This window comes from Geospiza fortis, unplaced genomic scaffold (assembly GCF_000277835.1).
Source record: "Geospiza fortis unplaced genomic scaffold, GeoFor_1.0 scaffold111, whole genome shotgun sequence".
In the NCBI taxonomy this organism is placed as follows: Eukaryota; Metazoa; Chordata; class Aves; order Passeriformes; family Thraupidae; genus Geospiza; species Geospiza fortis.
The window spans coordinates 5,507,332-5,524,019 of NW_005054321.1; the positions used below are offsets into that span (position 1 = coordinate 5,507,332).

At 39.1% G+C, this 16,688-nt stretch overlaps 1 protein-coding gene across 2 annotated transcripts in view; it reads right to left on the reverse strand.

The window, feature by feature from the left end:
• Nucleotides 1-324: 324 nt before the first annotated feature.
• The window catches only part of TMEM65 (transmembrane protein 65), a 31,282-nt gene continuing 14,918 nt past the window's right edge, over nt 325-16,688 (reverse strand). For both annotated transcript variants that reach the window (XM_014306894.2, XM_005420709.2), the window contains 6 exons: nt 9,995-10,039; nt 7,887-7,954; nt 7,080-7,134; nt 5,874-5,916; nt 5,120-5,225; nt 325-3,593 (listed from right to left, as the gene is read on the reverse strand). In XM_014306894.2, the coding sequence (XP_014162369.1) occupies nt 3,501-3,593; nt 5,120-5,225; nt 5,874-5,916; nt 7,080-7,134; nt 7,887-7,954; nt 9,995-10,039 (410 nt within the window). In that variant the 3' untranslated portion in view covers nt 325-3,500. The remainder of the gene's footprint in view (nt 3,594-5,119; nt 5,226-5,873; nt 5,917-7,079; nt 7,135-7,886; nt 7,955-9,994; nt 10,040-16,688) is intronic.

The following is a 16,688-nucleotide window of genomic DNA, read 5'->3' on the forward strand; positions in this document are numbered from 1 at the left end:
TTTACCAAAAAGAACCCTCAATTAATTCCAACAGTTCAAGTGCAAGTGAACTTCTGATTAATATTAATCACAAACACCACCAGTTTACCATGCAAATAGTTTAATTATTTAAATTGCTCTCTTCTGAGCATGAAGAGACAGAAGTACCACTCCATGGTGGTATTTCCTATGACAGTGACAAAGGACCGCTTGCTTATAACTTAAATATAATAAATTCCCATTTTGTATAACTGAGGCTGAATACCCACAGGATATTATTAATATTTTCCCTCCAGCATCTGGTCTAATAAAGAAACACAGAACAGCTTTGCTGTAGTACAAAAGTTTACAGAAAGTTCAACAATTTAATTAAAGACAATACAAAATATGTTGTCTGAATTCAAATAATTTATGTAAAAGTACACACATGAGAAAATACTGGCAAGAAGATTTGGGTAACCCTATTATTGGATGCATGTTCTTTGTTCCTAGAGATAACATACAGTCAAAAATACATTTATAATTTAAATTACAACAGAAGACAGTATTTCAAATACAATTTCAGGTCTGCCAGCCCTTCAAGGCAAAAGAAATTCCTGTTAACACAGGACAAATGGATAGAATAAAAAAAAATAGAGCAATACTGAAGTCACTTAACAAGCCTGCAGTGTTTTGTTTTTCCTTTTATCAAGGTGGGAGAAGATACCAGAAAGTAAAAGGGACTGTGTCTTCTCAGCCAGGTTTTTAGTAAGTGTGATCAGAGCATCAGGGATTGCTTTCATCCATACACCCCAGAAAAACCCATTCTCCTTGTGGAGAGACAGGGCACAGATCTTCTCTCCCACACACAGCAGTGCCTTGCCCACACAAGTGTGGATCCTGAACTACCTGGTTCTCAGGGGGGCAGCTTGGCCCCAATAAACACCTTCTCTGAGCCTCCAACAGCACCACTAATCCTCTCACATCACAAGTTACTCCTCATCTTTATCAAATACTGAAACCCCAGAAGTCACCTTCTTCATTATGGTATCAGACTGAAATACCCAATATTTCTTACCATGTGTCACTTGCCCTCCACATTTTTGTGGTCAACTAAACAGTTTAACAAGACGACACATGATTAACTTCTTTCAAGATACTTTAGTTCATTGATTCTCAATAAAAGCACTGGTTGCAGTACAATAGTTTGACATACAGCAACAAAAGGTACTCAATTTACATGCACAAGCTATTTAACAATAGTACACAGTCTTTCCTATTGCCATTATGAAACAAATAGTACTGTGACAGCTGGCACAACCTTCCAATTGTTCTCATGAGCTGTAACAGAGTGATGAAAACAGTGTTGCAATGGTACAATGCCAAAGAACAGAGATTTGGCCACTGCTGGAAGATTCCAATCAAGATACCAGTATTGTAATGGGAAACAGTGTTGAAGTAATTGTAAAAACAGCAACAAAAGCAGCTATGCAAAATTGCTTTGACTTGTACTTCAGTTTAAGAAAAACATGAAAAATACATACAGCTTTGTATAGAAACAAAAGTGCATGCAGAGGCAGAAAAGTTAAAAGTTCAAGGCAAGACAAATGTGTGGATGAGTAAAAAAATCTCTGAACACTGAAGTACTGTAAACCAGCAGCAATCTGTTGGTGAAAGAGTGCATAATTGCCTTTCTGGATTGTTTTTGTGGGTTGAGGTTTTTTGGTGGGTTTTTTTGTGCTAGAGTTGTGGGGGTTGTTGTTATTTGGATTTTTATTTAATTCTATTTTAATAAAGCTTCCACCTTTGAAGCACAAGCTGAAGCTCCTCTGCATTTGTGTTTGATGCTTGGCTGAGCTTTCGTTCAGTTTTACAGCTTAGTCCAGATTTTGCTGGTTTAATGTGCAAACTACAGCACATACTATTAGGACTACTCACTCCAAGCTTTCAACATCTGCTTTTTAAGAAACAGATACAAGTGTCACCTTCATTAAAGTCAGTTTCAGTATTGCTGTTAAAGGGCTTCTAGAAATCAGAACAGAGAAGTCAGATTTATAACAATGAGCTAAGCAATGAGCTTTGTAAAACACACGTTACAATAAGACTTTTCCCACAGCAAATAAAAATCATCAGGGGACTTGATTTTTTTTAACTTTTCTTTCTAGGTTTCAGAAGTGCTAGCAATTTCAGCAACAAAACTTTCAAAGTACCCTGGCTGTGCCACTTTTTAGTGGCTTTTCCACTTTTAGTGGTATTCAAACAAGTAAGAAACCTTCTCCTCTAAGGGACAATTAGCAGTTTAGCATTATGCTGTTGGCAAGCAAGATCCTGAAATATTATGAATATTCAATAGTTGCTATAATTTTATTCATAACCATATAAAAAAGCACAGTTACATGATACTGCACTGTCAGGTCTATAATACGCCAAGTAAGACTACAAAAATAAAAGTAAAAAAAAAGTAAAAAGGCCTCAATTCTCCTATTTTTGTTGCTTGTTTTTTTTAACTAATTGTGTCAGGAAAAAAAAGCAGCAAAGGCTCAATCTTAAACACAAAGGTATTATCATCAAATCAGGTCCTCTAATCCAGACTGATGGTACACTTATTATTACAACTGAACCACTCATAACAAACTTACAATGCCAGCATTCATTCATACCCTGAACTGTTCCCTGGCCTCATCTACCCAATCAATTATTCACACCTTATATTAAGCAGAACAATTAAAAAAGTTGTTTGTGGTTTTGAAACAGTTGGTCTGAATTCTTTAATACCACACTCAAAACAGAGGAAGACAAATTTAAGGATATTTCAACTCAATTCACAAAACACTGTTTAGAAAGGGAAAAAAGAGGCATGAATACGGAAGTACAGAAGGTGTTAAATCACCACTTTAAAGATGGACTTGGTAGAGAGCCTACACTGGAAACACTTACCTTGTCAAAGCATCAGCATGATCATCAGAAGACAATTCAGAGACACTTAAGTCAGAATTATGAAAAAATGAAACTATACTGTCAAAGATCACTGAAATATCTAATCTAAGGCAGTGCAAAATGATGGCTGGTGAGGGGCAACCAGTCTCCTTGCAAAGTGAGGGACTTCAAATTACTTATCCCTGACCTTCTTAATAATCTGCATTGAAGGACCTGATGAACACCAGTGATATTTCTGTCATGCAATTACAACTGTTAAGCAAACAATATGCAACTCAAGAGTGATACTGTCATCCATGGTGGATTATTGAAGTAATAATCCATTAAAGAATAAGTTCAAAGGGGAAAGTGGTAAACATCTTGCCATAAGTGAAAACACTTCAAAAATTTACAATTAAATAAAAAGTTAGATGATACCTTATAAAAAGAAGTACTGAACACAACAAGGCCACAATAAATTAGTGTTTCCATAAAATGACATGCTGAAGGTTTTGTTCCCAAGTCTATACATTTTTTTACTGTCTGTTAATTCCTAAATATTGACAGCATAATTGAATAATTGAGGTACAGTAGTTTACATTTGTATATGTCTTGTAAAAAGATTATTATTTTTCTTCCAGTTTTTCTTCCTCCTCGCCAAAGAACAACAAAGGAAACATTCCTAAAATGCAGCCAATGGTCACTCCAATAGCTTTACCCTAAAGAAAGAGGGGGAAAAAAAAGTTTTACACTGATCAGTTATTACTCATTTCCCATGTACCACCACAATTAGGGACACACAACCCTTGTTCTAGTTTTCAGCTGGGAATCACATTTTTCTTAGCATGCAGACTAGAAACACAGTGTATGAGAGAGAGACAGATATGACAAGGTTAGAAACAGTGTTTGCTATGACAAAGGACAATTCTGAAGAAGGAGGAGGGCAATGATCATGAAGAGCTGCGCAAGTGGTAAGGGAGGAAACAGACATTCAAAGGACTAGCAGAATGGCCAGGAAGACAGAAAATGAAAAAAATTAACCAAAACAACAAACCACCAAACAACACCTACACACATTTTAGGTGCAATTATAAATGCATCTGCTTGTATCTGGTACTGCAAATCATCAAAGGAATGAGTGGCTCCTTGCAAACATGATGGCTTTCAAAGGCACAAGACAAAACCAACAAAAACTGGAAAACATTTCAGTTGACCTGAATTTATAAGTCAAGAGGAGAGGAAATAAAGACAAGCAGCCTCCAAACCACATCAACAGCAGTAGGTGGATAGTGTTGAAAAACTTGAGACAGTAGGTAAAAAAGACAAAATGCTACCATACAGGCAAAAGTGCACAGAAGTCTTTTCACAGAAAAGGAATATAAACAAACTGAGAGTGCAATGAGAGGTTTTGCCACAGGCTCAGCTTTTACTGAGAAGACTCTTAGACTATGGGGCAGCCCCCTGACAGCATGCCAACTCTTCACTGCTCTGTGCTTTGATCTGTCACTGCTAAAACCTAACTTTTTCTACCATAACTTTTCCTCAGTAAGTGCTATTTCTTTTCCCTTAAATCTGCAAAAGTATTTTTCCCAATGAAGGCTCATTCTGACAAAGTGAAGTATCTGTTTCTTTACGCAGTTTCTGATAATCTGTTTCTTTAATCATTGCTCCCACTGCTGAAGGGGGACCACTTCAAATAATTAGATGTTAAGTAAGCAATCACCCTGAAAATGCATCTGCAAGGTGAGTGTCCTGTAACTGCAAACACAGGCAGTAAATATCACTCAAATGCTAAAAGTTTGGCCAGAGAAAAGCTGATTTCATATCCAAGCTAATTATAGAACATTCGAAATTAGTACAAACCAGCACAGGTATATGAATAGCAAGCACTTGACAAAGAATGTATAGGAGTAAACTACTAAGTGGTCATAACTTCCAAGTAAATTATCTTATCACCCCAGCCAGAGATCAGCCCAGATATCTGCACAGTGTACACAAAGTCATTGCAGAGACTATCCATGCCACTTGTCACTTGGGACTTGCTGCATACAAAAAAACCACTCAAGCTCAAAAAAATCCAATCTCTTGGTTCTCCCTGATATGGGCTTAAGACTAAACCCTCTGGGGAACACGCACAAAGTTGGTGGTCATTAAGGAATAAATGGAAAAAGTGACAAAAAGCATTTATCAGCTGGTTTAAACACAAAAAGCTCCACACCAGCAGCGCTGCCCACAGGATACTCACCAAGTGTGCACTGAGCCGGGTCTGCCACATGTCAGCTTGTTTGGGTGTCAGGTCAGGGATTGACAGACCCAGCCGGGAAGCCAAAGCTTCCACATAACCTGCAAGACTGAAGAACAAGAAAACAAGAACAAATTATTTTGAATCTCACAGTATATTCTAGTGAGGGTTTTGAAATACTTGAACTTAAAGACAAGAGCTTTTCCTTCAGCATAGCAATAAAGTGATTGAGAGAAAATTATGGGACAGAGTTCAGACTCCTAAAGGTCACGTTTTGCAATGTAAATTAATTATCTCACTGATTGAAGACACAGTATTTGTAAAAAACCTTATGCAGTACAACACAACTGGTGTGAATGTTAATGCATTTTTACAGAGCTTTTTAAATAACCTTTACTGAAGGAAAGGTCACACACAAACTAGTTAGTGGCAAGTCTTGTAATTTGCAGAAAACAAAACAGAGGGAAAGTGGGAAAAACAGGCATAACAAACAGCTTTACTTTCAGCAGTTATGCAGGAACTTCCTGTAAAAACTAAAATAAGCTGGATCTGTTTTTATCAGAAATAGGTATGCCTAGACCTGAAGACATTGCAGAGATATTGTTTTAGCTGAGGAGAGGGAAGTCTCTTCAGATCTGGGGATAACAACGTGAGACGGTATATAAGGCAGACCTGTATTACATTACAAAAAAAATTATTTTTCCACTTTGCATCTCAATGAATGCACTTAATATTCTTAACACAAGTTCATACATACCCCAGTCCAGCTAAATCTGAAACAAGGTTTCCCAAAGCTGCAGCTGGAGGAAGAGAAAAAGGTATTATTTTAGCTACAAACAAAACCAACCAGCTCCCACCCTCCAGTGACCTTCACATACTCTCAATTTATATAGAATTAAAGACTAAAGTTCCTTATATTTTACTGGTTTTATCCTGACCTTATTACAATTTAATAACAGCAGCAGATTAGAATTAGTAAGAGGTGCAACTATTTTTCTCAATTTAAATGGAGAAAACTTGACAAATACAAAAAAGACAGCACTAACACCTGGAAATCAACATAACTTTTGAGATCAGAGTTAAGAACAGCTGTGCATGATTGTCAGCTCCATGCAACTAATGCTGGACACCAAGAAAAGCCTTCCAGTGCCTGAAGAGGCACAGGAGCACTGGAAATAGAAGGAGCTGTCACTCAGGTATGCAGCTTTGATAAACATGTCAATATATCCACAAACTGTGTCAATTCAAGAAGAAATACTGTACACAAGTGAACAAAGTTACACACAAAATACAGATTTCACAGCAGACCTTACTAAGATAAGCTTCCTTGTGACTGTCTCACATTGAACCAAGGCCTACAAATTTCCAAATCTTTAACTTGCCCTGCTGAAACATTTTCAGTTCCGCTCTCCCTCCTCGTGCTTTTGAGCAATGCTGCACCTGCAGCTGGTGGATCCATGAGCACCCTGTGACACTGCAGAGGCACCAGAGCTGCTGAGCAGAGCTTATCAGTCTTGGCCCAGGGCAGGGGCAGGGTGGCTGCTTGGCCTTCCTGTGGTATCTCACCAAGGCAGAGGAGCCACCAAGAAGTGCAGAAAAAGACACCAACACTGATCTCCCCTTAGCGCTGCAAGCCAACAGCAACGTACAAGCACATACACTGAAACTGGCCCTGGGGAATTTAGAGCAGTTCCATCACAGAAATGCAAATACACTTTCCCAGCTGACCCAGGATTTGAATTATTACGCTGAAATCAACAACAAGCACTTCAAAAGCTATTTGAACTGAAATTCCATTTCTACAAATGGAATAAGTCCTAGCATCACCCAGAGGTTGTTTCTTTATTAGGAAATGCAGCTGCAAGACTGAGGAAGAGCCATTTCCAGCCCTGTGTGCTACTTTCAGCTTAAAATATAGGAATGTGCCATATTAGTCTAAATGTGCTGCAATTTTAATACTTGCCTGCCATAGTTGAAATTCCTAAGACAACTCCAATTGACAATTCTATCTGGGTTCCCTGAAAAATAAACAGTTTTCTCATTATTTGAGGGATTTGGAGTTAAAATAAATTATATTGATAAAACTGACAAATTATTGTCTATTGCTTGTCTACATTAAAAGTGAAAGGATAAATGGACATTTCTTCTATTAGATCACCGAGATCTTATCTTCCTAGCATATATTCCCCCTAAGGCAAGGGCTTACTTCTGAAAGTCTTTTAATATTTCATCTGTACTCTCTCAGGCAGCTGGGGGACAAACCTGCAACCCCTATCCCTGCATAGCATCTCCCCTACTGCAATTCTTAGCTGAATGTAGAGCTCTTAACAAAAACTTCTACAAATACCAAGCAAACAAATAAAACACAGTATCACAGCTCCTTCTGTTCTCAGCTGAAGAAACAAAACCACATGGTCTACATTATGAAACACCAGAACACGGTCAAAAGATGAGAGACAATGTGCATGAACTAAAACAAGACATGTTCCAGTTGGATATAGCAAATCATTTTCCATCCTGAGGACAGCTGAGCATTGGAACAGGTTGCTCAGGCTGCCCTTGGTTTCTCAAGTCCCTCAGGGTAAAACCATGAACAACTTGGTCTCATCTTACAGCTAGCTCTGCTTTGAGCAGGAGGTTGGACTAGAGACCCTGAGACGGTCCTGAGCAGGGGGACTTTCGAGACTAGACCTCACAGACCATTCTATTCTGTTCTCTTGAAAAATATGAATCTTACACACTTGTTCAAGGAATTAAACAGTGAACTTACCGCAGCAATCATAATTGCGTTATCCAAAAATCCAAACCCTACAAAAGGTAATGCATTGTGGAAGAACACTAAAAGAAATAAGTAACAAAGAAAAAATATTTATAAGAGAGTTCACTAGTGCACAGGAACAACTGACATGTCTAATACTGGTTTTAAGACAAACAAAGGCAAAATACACAAAATTCCTTTCCTCCTGGTCATCTTTTTGTTGCTGGCAGGTGTGGTAAAACCCTTGGCTACAAAGAAATGTTACTAATGGCTTGTGAAGAACCAGCTAAAAAATCTACTTTGCAAATACTTTTACAATTTCAGGTAGAAACCACTAGTGTGTAAGAGAAATACTTAAAACTACACTAACTCTGGTGTTATTTGCAGACCTTATAGCGATGTTGCAGTATCACTGAAAATCACCAAACTGTCTCAACCAGACTTCTTGAAATAAAGGCCCTTTTTCTGCAAGTCCCTCACTATTTCTGTGCAAGAGCTCCGTCTTCTTCACACATTCCTAACATTTAGTAGTTAAATTCTTGTCAAAACTCCTTTAGCCAAATCTGCAAATGCTCAGGTGGTTTTCACTAGGGTGTCATATACTGGTTATTAGTTCACCATTTCAATTGTGAATTGTATCTTGGCTTTGTTTGTGCACTATCCTCAGTGAAGTTAGACTTGCAGCTGCTTTTTAAGACATTGCTTAAGAAACCAAACTCCACCTTTTGTTTCACACATTTTCTTCTTTTTTTACTTTTAAAACCAATTAAATCCTTTCTGAAAATATTTTCTGTTGCAAAAACTTGGAACATGCTGGTCTGAGTAATTTCTCAGAATGAGCACAGTGCTACTGTTTCATTCCTTTTTGTCTGGGTTAATTTTCTCTCTCAGGTTTTAGCCTGTAAGCTTTTGATGGGGGTGGGATTGAATTTGCACAGCATTGCCTCCAGCTGAGTTTCAAGGTGCTCACTTCATAAGACTAAATACAGCATGAGAACAGACTACATGACAACAATACAGCTGAAAGTTGAATTTTTTTCATTTTTTTTTAATATTTAAAATGCAGCAGAGTTTGGATTTGGTTGGAGTTTGGGAGGTTTTTTTCACTTCACGTTGGACTATAATTCCTACATTTTATAAACTTAAAAGACATGCAAACCTAAAAGAGGGACAAAAGAAGAGTGGATGAACCCCACCATCATGTGAAAAGAAACTGGTATCCAGTACATTTTGGGTTTTCTTTCTGCAGACAGTATGAATCCATGACCACACAAAAAACCAAAGCCACATTCAAGATCTTTCATGCTTAGGTACTTAGGTACTTAGAACATGAATGGTCATCTGTAGCTAGTTTGTGAGAATACACCTATTTTCTAAACTGCACAGGTGAAAGACTACAGCACAAAACCTATGAAACGTTCCAATTATTTTTAAACTATCACAGGACAAACCCACCAAAACATAAATAACAAAACAAGCACACAGATAATGCTCAGTATTTTCAAAATGTGTGTACTGAGCTAAACTGGGACCTCAAATTCTTGTTGAAATGCACAGAATTTTGGAATTCATGGAGTAAATAGAACCCCAGGGACAAAGGAAGTGGGGGGGGAAGGGACAAATTAGAAAAAAAAAATGTAGATAATTAGAAAAGGAAAATGTTTGCCTAAATAAATTTGCTCACTGCAGAGGACAAAACCACAAAAATACACTAATTTGGAAATTAAATCAGAATTTGAATCATGAATCATAAATGCACAATCTGTTTCCAATTTCTTTGCAATTTTATACCACTTCTCAGTCCTTTTAAAATACAAAACCTGCAAAAGGCACTGCAGCACCAACACTACTTGGCTTAGAAAAACAATGTTTGCTGCTGGCTTTGAACAGTGTGCTCTCATTTGGGCTTTCTGTCCTACTTTCAGTAAGTGTTGCTCATTCTCCAGCCGAGGTGTTATGAAACAAAGGCAGCAGGGTGAGTGTTGGTTTTTGCTTTGGTTTTCTCTTACTCCATACAACAGGGATGAGGACAGACCAGCACTTGTGGAACAAAGATGAAGCCAATTCAAAGAGAGACTGCACAAATACTGAACCACATTCAACAAACATTCTTCTTTTACCATGTCTCAGTTGTCCTGGGGATGGTGGTGCAACCTCCAACTTCTCTAGAGAAGTCAAAATGAAATGAGAAAGTTAGCTGCTTCATCATAGATTCAGTTTATTATCAAGTCTTTACCAAATTTCTAGCAGGCGAAAAAAGCAGTTATATTATTTAGCAGCTATCAAATGGGAAAGAAAAATACTTCACACCTATATTTTTATTATTTTTACAAAAGATAACATGGTATTAAAAGCCAGAATGTCTTAGAATATTACAAGCTTACACCAGTATAAGTGATTATGCACAGTAACAGTATACTTCAGAAGCAGTTCAACAGCCATCTTCATTTGAAAATTACAAAACCACACCAAAATTAGAAAAATCAAATCTTCTACAGACAATTGTATGTTATTTTTTTAGAGGTCCTCTAAATATGCAGCAGACAACCTTTTTTCCCCCAGAGAGCCTGCAAAACAAATACTACCATTTATATTCTCACAAAAGGTCTTTTTCACAGCAATGTAAGAATAAAAGAAAAATGGAGACCACTGATTTTGGTAACAGCAGATTAAGTTTGGTCATTTGGTGCATGTTTCAGGTATCCTGGATCCAAATCAGTGAGAGTTTGCAAGGACCAGGACATCACTCCTGAACCTGACAGAGTACTTTGTCTACAGGAAACCAGCACAGTTGTGATCAGAGATGCTGTGCAGAATGCAGCAGCAAGTTACTCGTTTAACAGCAGCCAGGGGAAAAAATCTAGCTACTTTTTTAGGTTTCTCTTGTGCATATTTTAATGTAGGGATTGAGCATAAGGCCTCCTTTTTAAAACAGAAAAAATCTTTCCCCAAATATTTCCCAATATTATGAACCCTGAGATTATGACAAGTTGTTTCCATACTTCTGCTGAGGTAACTTCTACAGACAAAGGTTAAAAATGGTAAAACGTGGAACCTACAACTCTTGAGTATTCAAATTTTACTTGGGCAGACAAGTACATGGAAAGACAATGCTGCAAACACAGAGTGTGATTGATTTGAGCCTATGTCTGAGCACTGCAAACTGGAGTGAGTATTCTTGCATCCAATTCACTCTTACATTCACAGCTATTTTAAGGAAGAAATGGAAATATTCACTAAAGTACCTTTGAGGAAAAAATGTTAGATCATAATACCAGTATTTAGCCAACCAGGACACTGACTTCCAAAATAATTTCACTAATTGAAGGACTTTAACACTTTCAAGCCCTAGCAGTTACTGAAGAGGTGCTTCCTCCCTTTCCCAGTATAAATACTACCTAAGCTCTACAAACATCAGATGCACTCACCATGCAAATGGGACAAGTATAGCCCAAATACTACAGAAATAAAGATTATTTTGCTCTCCCCTAGAAAATGCCAAGGAATCCACAGATTCAAAGCTCAGGCTGGAAGAGGAACACGGTAAACAGGGGGGGCCCCTGTGAGAATCAATCTTCTGAAGCCTTGAGTATCAATGGCAAGAAAACATTAGACCAAAATTTTCAGCTTGTCTTCAGGGTGAATGGAATTGGAGATGGGACCCACTTTCATAGGGTCTCCTTCTGTTCTCACAGGTTAAGCAAATCTTTTACAGAAGCACAGACAAAGAAAGAACTGTCTATACACACCACTACTGCCCTTTGGGCAGCATTTGTCAGTGACAGTAAATTTCCACAACACTGGGGAAAATTGGAGCCACCTTGAAATAAAGAGATTATTAGCTGAGGCCACTGGCTCCAAAAGCTCCAGATGCCCTGAGAGTGGCCAGGAAACCTAAGTCAACACTGTCACATTCCTGATGAAGCTTCCCTAAACTCATCTGCTCCATCCTACTGCATGCCAGGGAGAGAATAAAAGCCCCAAACTGAACACAAGCACAGGAGGTCACAGAGTGCTGCCCTCCATGGCTTTCTGCTCTGATGGGAAGCTCCCTCACCAACCACTGTGGTTCCTGGGCTTCCTGTGGCATTGCCACTGAAACCACCCCTGCTGCAGTGCCCATCTGGTTTTCAGATCTAGCTCTCCATATAAAGGATTTTGTGATAAGAAACTGTAACAACATAAATAAATTTCCAGGAAACACTCTACCTCTGAGGAAGACATATTTTCAGTTTTCCCTGATTATGACAGCCAGTTAGATTAGATAATTTCAATCTATTTTGGGTATCAATACAGAATACAAAAGACTATTCAGCTTGTCACAAAATACTACACAGATCTAGAATATCAGTTCTCTGGATTTAACTACAACTGAGTTTGACAGCACCTGTCAGTCTACAAAATTACATTCTACTCAGTCTAGCTAGACAGCTATTTAAAAAAGCTAAAAAAAACCCCAGTGAATATTTTATTTCAGAAACTTACTACCAAAAGAAGGAAGAATTAAGGGTGTTTGGTAGAAGGACAAAGAAATAAAAATGTCTTACATCTAGGCATAACAGGAGTTCCGAGTTATAATAACTAAAAAGAACATCAGCTCCTCCTGAACATACATCAAGGGCTACCTTGGGATGCTTCTAAAAGAAGGGTAGCTGGGGGACACTACTTTGAGGTTAGAGGAAAGACAATTTAGTGCAAGATAGAGGAAAATACCATCAAATATAAACAAAAATTACTTAATCATTGACATAATCTGTTTCAGTAGCATGGGATTCCTGCTAAGTAGGCATTTTATCAAGCAGTCCTTCAACACTATCAGGGCAGAAGCTGCCAGAGAGGTCACTGGGGACAGCATGATGGCACCATGCTCTGGAGACCAGACTGCTCCTGATCAGCCACAGGGAGCTCATGCCAGTAATGGCATCTTCCCACTGCACATGCAAGAACTTTATTTTATAAAAGGGAGTCTTGTAAACTCATGTGGAAGCATGCCTAGCTTACAGCTTCCCTCATCATCAAGATAAAAATTAATCTGTGAAAAAAATCTGTGATTATACATATTAATGAGACAGGGATAGGAGAAGTCTGCCAGATGAAGTTCAGTAACTGATGCTGGTGAGCCCTGCCCCATGGTCTGGACAGGGCAGCTCCCTCCCTGCCTGAGCCAGGACAGAGCCTGAGAGAGCCTCTCATTCCCCCCAGCACAGAGCAGGGCCAGGTCACACCAGGGGGCTCAGGACCTTGTCACAGGGTACCTGCAGGACCAGGCTCATGGGAAAAGCTGTCCCCTCTGGAGCACCAAAACAAAGCTTTAAAGCACAAAGGCAACTTCCCTGAGAACTGATGCTCTGCCTCTACCAGGTACAGAGCACTGCCCACTGCAGCAAAGGGCTGCTCCAGCTCAGCTCTACTTGCACAGGCCAAAGATTGGTCTAAAGCTGGGACATAGGGAAGGAAAAAAAATTAAAGCAGAAAAAAAACCCCAACCACTGTAGCATGGAAGCCAAAAACCTTTTTACATAATCACTTCCAATACCACCTTTTAAAAGCATAACATACTTTAAAACTCTGCAAGACATAAAAGCACTGAGAGCCAAAAAAATTCTTTAAACCAATTTTTTAAAACTCTAGATAGCAGAATGTATTTCAGTACAGGGTATTTATTCATAGGAAGTTGTTCTGACTATTTGAATTTTCAAGACTCAGCAAAAAATGAGAATAAAAATATTCAGAGAGTACAGCAAAGGAAACGTGTCCTTTGTTTATTTTCCCAGAGGGAAAACAAAATCCAAATTGCAAAATCCTCTTTAAAGAACTCAATTCAGTCCTAAACAAACAATTCAATTTAACCAACCTGGTCACCTTTTATGACCAGGTAACCCGCCTAGTGGATGCAGGAAAGGCTGTAGATGTTGTTTATTTGGGTTTCAGCAAGGCCTTGGACACTGTCTCCCACAGCACACTCCTAGACAAGCTGGCAGCCCGTGGCTTGGACAGGAGCACTCTGTGCTGGGATAGGAACTGGCTGCATGGCCGGGCCCAGAGAGTGGTGGTGAATGGTGCTGCATCCAGCTGGCGGCCAGTGACCAGTGGTGTCCCTCAGGGTTCTGTGCTGGGGCCAATTCTGTTTAATATTTTTATCGATGACATGGATGAGGGTTTAGAGTCTTTCATTAGCAAATTTGCAGATGACACTAAGTTGGGAGCGTGTGTCGATCTATTAGGGGGACAGAGGGCTTTGCAGAGGGACTTGGAACGGTTGGATGGATGGGCAGAAACCAATGGGATGAAGTTCAATAAGTCCAAGTGCCGAGTCCTGCACTTTGGCCACAATAACCCCCTGCAACATTATAGGCTGGGGACGAAGGCCAATGCATCCTGGCCAGTATCAGGAATGGTGTGGCCAGCAGGAGCAGGGAGGTCATTCTTCCCCTGTACTCGGCACTGGTGAGGCCACACCTTGAGTATTGTGTCCAATTCTGGGCCCCTCAGTTTAGGAAGGATGTTGAGATGCTTGAGCGTGTCCAAAGAAGAGCAACGAGGCTGGTGAGGGGCTTAGAACACAAGCCATATGAAGAACGACTGAGGGAGCTGGGGCTGTTCAGCCTGGAGAAAAGGAGACTCAGAGGTGACCTTATCACTCTCTTCAGCTTCCTGAAGGGTGGCTGTGGTGAGCTGGGCGTCGGTCTCTTTCTCCGGGCAACAACAGACAGAACAAGAGGACACAGTCTCAAACTGTGCCAAGGGAGATACAGACTAGAATTAAGGAGGAAGTTTTTCACAGAAAGAGTGATCAAATACTGGAATCATCTACCCAGGGAGGTGGTGGACTCACCATCCCTCGATGTGTTTAAAAAAAGACTGGATCTGGCACTTGGTGCCATGATCTAGTTGAGGTGTTAGAAGATGGGTTGGACTCGATGATCTTAAAGGTCTCTTCCAACCTAGAAATTCTGTGATTCTGTGAATTCAGCATTTAAATGTCTGCAGGAAAAAGAAAATTACCCTAAAGTACTCCAGAATTGCATTTCACGATGGCCATTCACCAGCTCATCCTGCGTCACAGGACTCAGTAAGACACAGAATTCATCTTACTACAGAGGGAATAAAATGAAATGGTGGAGTGAGGAATTGCTATTTTCTAACTGACATTCATTACCATAAATGAGGTTATAAACCAAGGTTCAAGTGCAATACATGTCATGAGCCCTGAATTAGCAAAGTCTGGGAAGCAGAAAAACACTTACTGCTTCTTAAATCTGTTCTTGATATTTTTAAAATTTATACTACCATCTTTTTCTCTATTTTAAAAAATCGTTAGAACCTGGAGGGGAGCACAGGGGTGAAGGAATGAAATATAAAATCATCAACATAAAAAATACCATCATCTACAACTTGGTCCAAACCCAGCAAGTTGAAGTCACTCTGCCAATTGTGGACAAGTACTTGCAATTTAGTTTTAGAATTATTATTCTTAGCTGACAAACTAACCACAACTGACTAACAGGTAATAGGAGTGTATTAATTAAAAAAAAAAAAACCAAACCAACCAAAACCCAGCAAGTTGTCATCACCAGTTACTGAATTATCAATTTTTTTAAGAACTGGCATACAAGAGAACTTGCAAGCCTAAAGGCATGTATTATGTATTATTCAAATTGCAGCTAACACCACCATAGAATTTTATAGCTGAATCTGTTACTGTCACCCAGGGGCAGGAAACACTAACACTGAATGCAGGTACTACTGCCAGAGCTACCCTAGGAAAATACTTCTGCTGACTATTGCCATATCTGAGACAAAAATATGAGCAGCGTTTTATAGATTTTTAAATAGTGACTGAATTGTTTAAATTAATTATTAACCAATGAGTATTAAGAAGAGGAATACAATAAATATTAACAATCTAGATCTATTATATCATTTTAGGCTCCAAAAGCATGTAATCTAGAAGTTACAGAGGGTTTTGTCTTGAATTCATCAATCGGTTTCCTCCAAAAAGCCCGTCCAGATCATTTCAGCTAATCATTCAGATACACATCACTGAAACAACAAAAACATCATGTACACAGAACAAGAAATCAGAACAATTAACTGTGTCTACTAAAAAGAGGCACTCCTTTGCACATGAGTGAGTTCATGAGAGGATCTGTACAACCAAAATTCTGGATTGGAGGTTAAAAATGAGATGTGTTATTGCTTTGTTCAGAGGTGGATCCTCAAAAGCAATTTCTGACTCTGATGTATGAGTTCATTCATGGAATAAGATCATAAGGCACCTCCTTATCATCCTTTTTTCTTCCTCAGTGTTTTTACCAAAACTGCAATCGAGCGAAATTGAAAAATCTTGTCCCACTGATCTTCAGGTGGGCTCCCTTAGTATTCCAGATGGGGAAACAACAGTTCCTGAGTTGACAGTAAAGAAAAATTCTGCATCATTTGTTATAACTCACAAGTGGTTTCCTGTTACTACAGCAATTAAGGCATGAAAGGAGGCTGACTTGTGCAGTGCTAAATATAAACCTGGCTATCAGCCCCTTCAGTCACATGCCCAGCAGAGGGAAAGCTGGGCGAAGCTCTGCTACAAATAGAGGAGGTGATAGAGAATTTCTCTACTACTCTGGAGAAGGTAACTATGTCCAAACAAATAATCTGCATAAATACAAATAGGATAGTGGTTTTTTTAATAATCCCTGTAACATTGTAGAGAATTACACAGTGATCATGTTGCATCACCCTCCCTGAAAAACCAGGAGATTATCACCTTTATTGGAAACCTTTGTTACATCTACTGAACAAAGAGCTGAAGAAGCT